The 7,450-nt window shown below is 42.0% G+C and overlaps 1 protein-coding gene across 1 annotated transcript; it reads left to right on the top strand.

Moving 5' to 3' along the window:
• Positions 1-5,457: 5,457 nt before the first annotated feature.
• On the top strand, positions 5,458-6,603 carry S1PR3 (sphingosine-1-phosphate receptor 3). Its single transcript, XM_009329601.1, has one exon. It carries the CDS (start codon positions 5,458-5,460, stop codon positions 6,601-6,603), a length of 1,146 nt encoding a protein of 381 aa, XP_009327876.1.
• Positions 6,604-7,450: the final 847 nt, after the last annotated feature.

Genomic DNA, 7,450 nt, shown 5'->3' with positions numbered 1-7,450 from the left:
GGGGTTGGGGGGGGTACTAGGTCGGGAGCGCTGGGAGCCGGTGAAGGGGAAGAAGTAAATCTGCCTTCCTTTAACGTGCAAGAATTAAACCAGCCGGGAGCGCCTGTGTGAGATATGCATGTGTGCTACTCGGAATTACAAAGTACAAACTGATGTCTAAAATCCAGAGGCCAAGAAAAATAACCATTTATTAAAGGCTTTTCTGAGGCTGTAAACTGCCAGCACATTCACTTAAAAAAAATACATTTTTTTTTAAAGTTTATTTGAGTTGTCCAAGACATTGTTCTGCAGCAGATGTTTGTTGTCTAAACTTCATTTGCAACTAGCACAGCTTAATTTGAGAGTGGAAACGTGTATTGAAATGTGCTGCTGTTCTCAAAAGCCTTCTCTGTTCTTAAATTTAACACTAGCCAGGGTGTGCCTGATAAATTACACGTTTACTTTTCATCTGGAAAGGCTTTAAAAATAAATAAAATATACAAAAGTTTGGCTTCAGATACACATTCTTGACTTCCCTTTGCCTTTCTTAAAATTGTCATTAGTGGCAAAAGCATATGGCTGTGTGTGGAAGAGAAGGAAGAGCTGCGATGTGTGTGGTGGTGGTGGTGAAGGGGGGTCTGGTCTCTTTGGTCAAGTCTGTTCGTGGATATTTGGAAGGCAAGAAAATACAATTCCAGCTGAATTACAATGAGTGTACTGAACGCATAGCATCGTATGTTCTTGTGTAGGCAAAAGTAGGTAGCGGGAAGTTAAGTCCTGTTCTCACTTGTGCTTTATTCTGACTTGTTGCTTTGACTTCAGGATATCATGAAAATTGAGAGCAGTTTGGCTCACTATTTTGAAAACAGAAGTTTCTTATTCTTCCAGCTGTAAAGTACACAGTGACTCATGAGATGGTAAAAGCCCTCAGCTCCCCATGGGACTCTTACCAGAGCGTCCGCTGGGAGCAGAGAATGGAGATGTACTGAGCATGGTTGGTGAAAGGCTTTGGCATGCCCATTATCACCAGTTCCCCGTTGCCTCCTGGCACTGGGAATTACACATTCCCAGAGGAATATTGCAGGTTGACTCCAGCTGCCTTACCCAGGGCGTTATCTGTGGGGAGCTTGTGAGGGGAACAACCCTGAGTCTCTTTCCGTACCACTGTGTGGTGTGGCTGGAGAGGGCAGTGGAGGTGTGCCTGGCTGTAGGGTAGATTGAGGGGTCGTGGCCTACCACACAGCACTGCCCTTTTCATGGCACATGTGTCACAGGGACCATACAGACCCTGGTAGACCCTAGCAACATGAGCCATGGTGGAGAGCCCCTGCTCCAACCTGGAAGGGCGCTCAACCCTACTAGGATCCTTGACCTCTGCAGGAGAGCACACTAACCACTGTGGAAACCCCAAAGCACGGTGGTGGGCAGGGATATTTCCCAGGAGGGGCAAATGATGGTGCTCACTGCTGACCCCAACTGCTCCCTCTGTCCTTGGAGCAGGGAGGACAAAGGTCAGCCAAATAGCTGAAGGAGACGACTGAATTGTCCTCCACATGACTGTGGTTCTTGACATTGTACCACTGCTATTATTTGAGTAATTTAGCAAACACTGTTTTGGCCATCACATCTATGAGAAAGTATAGCCAGATTGCCCCTGCACTGCCGATAGGTTTATCTTTCTAGTGGTACCTGGTGGTGCAGCGATAGAGATCCTCCGGTTTGCTTTAGAGGGAATAAAACTGATTTCCAGTGGTATCAAGAGCTCGGGGTATTGAGGTGCCTAACCAAGGCAATGCTCAACACGCAACATGCCACAGACAGGCTCTTCAGGTCCTTTTTATTATTAATATTAATTTCAAGCTGAGGTCCATACTTTGCAGCTAGTGGTAGTCCTCTGTATGTGACTGGGACAAAGATGTTTTGAGGAGTGAGTTGTAGAGCTGTCAGGAAGCAGTGTCACAGATATCGTAGACCTGGCTGCTACTGTCTTGTTATTATAATATACAACCAACTTTAATTTTTCTAACTGTTAAAAAATGAATGTGCTTTCTGAGTTACTGGCTACAAAGCAGGAGGAAAACAAAAAAGTAGTATGGCTGAAAGATATTACCTGGAAATCTTGCTGCCAGAAGAGAATAAATTTTAATTTATTACATTATTATTTATGTTAACTTTCAAGTGGCTTGTGAATGATATTCATTCCCTGAGAGTCCTGGCAAATAATAATGTTCCAGCCTCCATTGCCTTGCCACTAGCCGGTCAGAGGCAAAGATTTATTTCTGTGATACTAAGTTTGCTGTAATAATTTTAAAAGAAGTAATTACAAACAATGGAAGAGACCCTGCATGATTTCTGCTGAAATGTCCAGTGAAAATGTCCAGTGCACTTTTCCAGATGAAAAGTGTGTCGTCCATGCCTTCAGCCAGGGGAACTGGTATAGCACCATTGCCTTTAGTAGAGTCACGACAGTTTACAGCTGCTGAGTTGTGGCTGATAAAAGTCCTAAGTCTGGCATATAATTTTCTTCACAGAAAGAAATATATTTGTCCTTTGTTAGACCAGTATGATAACTCTGTTTGGAAAAGACTTACAGAAAGATTTATTTTGTTGGATGTGGTGCTGATAAATGATATGAATATGATTCTCTCAGGCAGCCATCAGCCAGTCTGGTGAGTATTGCTAGTTGAGCTATCGTTAACAAATACTTTCCTAGTCAAATGTAATTGTTTATTTTACAGTGGAAAGCACTTGCAATTCATATGGACACAGTGACATTTTGTTATAAGCCAATACAATGAAAGATTGTGATAGTTTCTGTGATAACAGTGTGCATATTGTAACTGAATTACAATTAGATTGAACCTTGGCTGAGGTGAAGTTGTTCTGTTCACTGTTACCACGCTTCAGAAAAGAGGTCAACAACTCGAGGGCCCAATTCTGCTCTTGGCAAATGAATGAGATGGTTGCTGTCATCTTCAAAGTAAAAAAGACCAAGGACACCAAGCAATAACTGTGTTTCTTGGATAATATGTCTCTCCCAGAGGGTCTCTTCACCAAAGTAGTTTGGACCTAAGAACTAGAATGGGGAAATAATAATAACAACGGGGTAAATAGTAAATTATTTTCTCAGAAAATCATTTAAAAATATCCTGAATGTACTAAAGAATTCAAGTCAATTCACTGTACACTTTTGTCAGATTACTTCTTTTCTGAAGGAGGGAACCAGGGAAAAGGGAGGGTGGGAAAATAGGGTGTGGGTCATCCTTTAAATCCCTTTACATTCATCTGGGATGTGGTTTGCTTCTCTCCTCCTCCAGAAGGCACTTGAAAATGCATCTCCCATTTTTCAAGTGCCCAAAACAGAGTGCTGGAAGAGCAGTGGCTTACATGTTTTTGTTATCCTAAGTAACTTGTGTATAGAATCATAGAATCATAGAACGGTTTGGGTTGGAAGGGACCTTAAAGGTCATCTAGTCCAACCCCCCTGCCATGGTCAGGGACACCTTGCACTAGACCAGGTTGCTCAAAGCCTCATCCAACCTGGCCTTGAACTCTTCCAGGGATGGGGCATCCACAACTTCTCTGGGCAACCTGTTCCAGTGCCTCACCGCCCTCACAGTAAAGAGTTTCGTCCTAATATCTAATCTAAATCTACCCTCTTTAAGTTTAAAACCATTACCCCTCGTCCTATTACTACACTTCCTGATAAAGAGTCCCTCCCCATCTTTCCTGTAGGCCCCCTTTAAGTACTGGAAGATGCTATTTTCCAATGAAAGTACAGACACTTCTATATAAAACCTAAGCCTATTGACGGTAAACCTACTCTATTACCCAGAATAAATCAGATATTCCTTGGGATGTACAGGCTGCAGGTTGAAAACTGTTAGTGTGCTGGTCTCTAGCAGAGGTTGAGATCTCAGTGTCTTCCCTTGATACCCATTCTTTGAAAGTGTATTTCATGTGCTTGGGAAATGCTCGTGACCCCTGTGTAAATAAATGGTAAGTTCAGGAGCTCTAGCTCTTAAAGAGTTCCCTAAACTAAGCTATTTCATTTTGGGCCAATGGAAGGTGTCCTCCCATCCAGCAGAGCTTTTTATTTTCTTACCTTTCCCAGAAAAAAATTAAATCTTTGCAAATTTGGTTCAGATGGAACCAGTTCTCTCCTCATCCCCATCCTGGTTTAGTTACCAAGCTGAAAAATTGGCTATCTGTTGACCCTCAATACCTACGTTTGGGGCATGAGCACTGATTCTCAATGGAGCATGCAGCAACTAAACTGTAACATTTCTGGTAAAACAGTAAGTGTTTCTGACATCTTCCGATATTTTTACAAAGCTGTGCAGATCTCTTTCAATATTTATATATGGCAATGGAAAAAAGACAGCTAGGAGGAACTGCTGCGAAAATGCAACCTATCAAAGTCCATGGAAAAATTTTGCAGATAATGTAAGTCATAACTTAAAGAAAAACAGAAGTAAATTGAGAAGGACAATTGAAGTTGGTATAACTATTTTTTGTTTTAAAAAAAACTGACAACATTAAATGTATGTCTTGTATACACATGCAAAGGAAAAAAAAATAAAGTAAACTATAAAGAAAAGCAATACTTACAAAGATGTGACTTGCTATGTTTATTTTAAAAAGGGTAGCAGAAATCCAACTAATTTGAATGGGAAGTAGGATTGGTTTTATGATGACTGGCTTTCAGAGGATGTCCTTAATGGTAAATAGCATAATTGTGTACCCTTAAGGGTGGGAAGTTATTTTAGGCATTGGCAACACACATGCTGGCATCAAGACTTGACACCAGCTTTCTCAGGCTCTTTGCTATCTTAGGTCTGCATGGGGAACAGGGGCAAGCTTAGAAAGCAGCAATTTTGCCCTGCTGCTGCTCAGGCAGCGATGGTTGGGTGGTGTTTTGGTAGTGCCACATACACTTTTTGAGAAGGAGTGAGCCAGCTGCTGTGCACACTGGGGCTTGCTGGGACCGTTTGCTAATCCTTCTCACCGCTCCTCTGCATTTTTTTCAGCATGAAAATTTTGTAGGGGGAAACACCTATGAGCAGTTCCCCACATCGCCCTCGTATTTCCGCAGCACAGCTGCATCTGTGCAGAGCATGACTGACAGCTTGCCCACAGCTACCTTGATAAGCATGCAGCAATGTTAGACCCTGGTGTCCCTCATAGTCAGCGTCCCTCTCAGCTCCTGGGTGTATGGTGCAGCTTGAGCACCTGCATGGACCGTGGGTGACATGGGAAGACAGTGAGATTTATGTTGCATTTGTTGTTTTTATTTTCAGAGCCTGGTTTGCGAGCCATTCTCCCAAATTAATATGCGAGGCTTGCTGGAGCCAGGGATACCCACCACCTGCCCAGAGGAGTGCTTGGAGGAACGTGGCTTGATCTCCCTCTTGTGGAAAATTATCGGAACTAAATTCTTGTGATACTAAAGAAGAAAAGTCCAGCATCGGCGAACAAATGATGGCAGCAGTTACCGTGCCACCTGATGCTCCTGTCGGCCCTCAAGGAAATGAAGAGATGGACTCTCTGATCGTACTGCATTATAATTACACAGGAAAGCTTATTTTAAGGGAAAAGGCAACTGATAACATAGACCTGCCCGCTATTGCATTTCTGATCCTATGTAGTTTCATAGTCCTGGAAAACTTGATGGTGTTGATTGCCATATGGAAAAACAATAAATTTCACAACCGCATGTACTTTTTTATTGGCAATCTAGCTCTCTGTGATCTTTTAGCTGGGATTGTTTACAAAGTAAACATTCTTATGTCTGGGAAGAAAACTCTAAGCTTGTCCTCCACAATCTGGTTCATTAGGGAAGGCAGTATGTTTGTTGCCCTGGGAGCCTCCACTTTCAGCTTACTAGCAATAGCTATTGAGCGGCATTTGACCATGATTAAAATGAGGCCTTACGATGCAAATAAAAAATACAGAGTGTTCCTTCTCATTGGTACGTGCTGGCTTATTTCGATTTCCTTGGGTGCCTTACCCATCCTCGGCTGGAACTGTATAAACAACTTACCAGATTGCTCAACAATTTTGCCTCTATACTCCAAGAAGTATGTTGTGTTCTGCATTAGTATCTTCATAGCCATTTTGGTTGCCATTGTCATCCTTTATGCCCGTATCTACATCCTGGTAAAGTCCAGCAGTCGTAATGTCACTAACCACAATAACTCGGAGCGGTCCATGGCACTTCTTAGGACTGTTGTGATCGTTGTTAGTGTCTTCATTGCCTGTTGGTCTCCGCTGTTCATCTTGTTCCTCATTGACGTGGCCTGCAGAGTCAAGGAGTGCTCTATCTTGTACAAAGCCAACTGGTTTATTGCTCTGGCGGTCATCAATTCTGCAATGAACCCCATCATCTACACTCTGGCCAGTAAGGAAATGCGTCGGGCTTTCTTTCGCCTTGTTTGTGGCTGCCTGGTGAAATCCAAGGTGGCCAGATCTTTGCCTATTCAGCCCACACCAGATCACAGTCGAAGTAAATCCAGCAGCAGCAATACCCAGAAGCCAAAGGAAGATTTCCCCCCGATGAATGTTCCCTCGTGTATCGCTGAGAAAAATGAATCTTCCTTTCACAACGGGAACTTCTGTAAGTAAAGGACTTCTCAAGACAAGTACCTTTCTGTGGCTTTTAGATTTAAACTACAAGTGTGGTTTAAGCATTCATGCACTTAAGTCACAGGGGAAAACACTAACCACTTATTTAACTTTGAGGACTTACTTATCAACAATCATTTGCTTTGGGTGTTCATTCAGTAGTGCACCTGATTCAGAAAAAAAACCTTTCATGCTACCCAACAGCCAGGACAGAGTCCATGCACATCTAATGACACTGTGCACCATGATGGCATTGCATGATGAGGCTGCGTTTGGCACTGCCTGATTTTGCAAGACATCAAGAAAACCTGTTAGAAACTTCAGCATTCACTAAACACTGCTGACGATTGGAAAACGAGCCCCATTATTGCCGACTGGGAGAAAAGCTCGTTACGTATGTTGGTGATTATAGTTCTCTATATGTATCTTGCTGTTATGTTAATGGCCTTATATGTATGTGGTATAAATAGCTGTATATTTGTACAATTCCTTATTGAAAAGTTGTTGTTTGGTAAAAGTTTACAATATGCTAAACATTGTATTGCAGTATACAGTGTAAGGTGACAAATTATACAAATAGATAGATGTGTTTCAATGGGGATATTTGAAAATATATGAAGTAGTAGCTTTTAACTGACAGAAACTTTAACATGTCATATCAATGCAGTATTTTTATTTTTTCCACTGTTATTCAAACTTTTCATGTTTAGTGAAAGACAACATGACAGTTGTCACTGTGACATTTCACAACTTATTTTAAACAAGCAGTAGTAAACAAACATTGAGAAGGGGCTATATATGTTTAATTACTATTTAAAGTAGTTAAAATGTGACCCAACAATACACG

Source organism: Pygoscelis adeliae, unplaced genomic scaffold, assembly GCF_000699105.1.
Source record: "Pygoscelis adeliae isolate BGI_AS28 unplaced genomic scaffold, ASM69910v1 Scaffold138, whole genome shotgun sequence".
In the NCBI taxonomy this organism is placed as follows: Eukaryota; Metazoa; Chordata; class Aves; order Sphenisciformes; family Spheniscidae; genus Pygoscelis; species Pygoscelis adeliae.
The sequence above is the reverse complement of the archived record's forward strand: the minus strand, read 5'-3'. Positions and strand labels throughout refer to the sequence as shown.

Excerpts from the sequence above, each read along its gene's own strand:
- S1PR3 (XM_009329601.1), top strand. The coding sequence starts at position 5,458 with ATGATGGCAGCAGTTACCGTGCCACCTGATGCTCCTGTCGGCCCTCAA.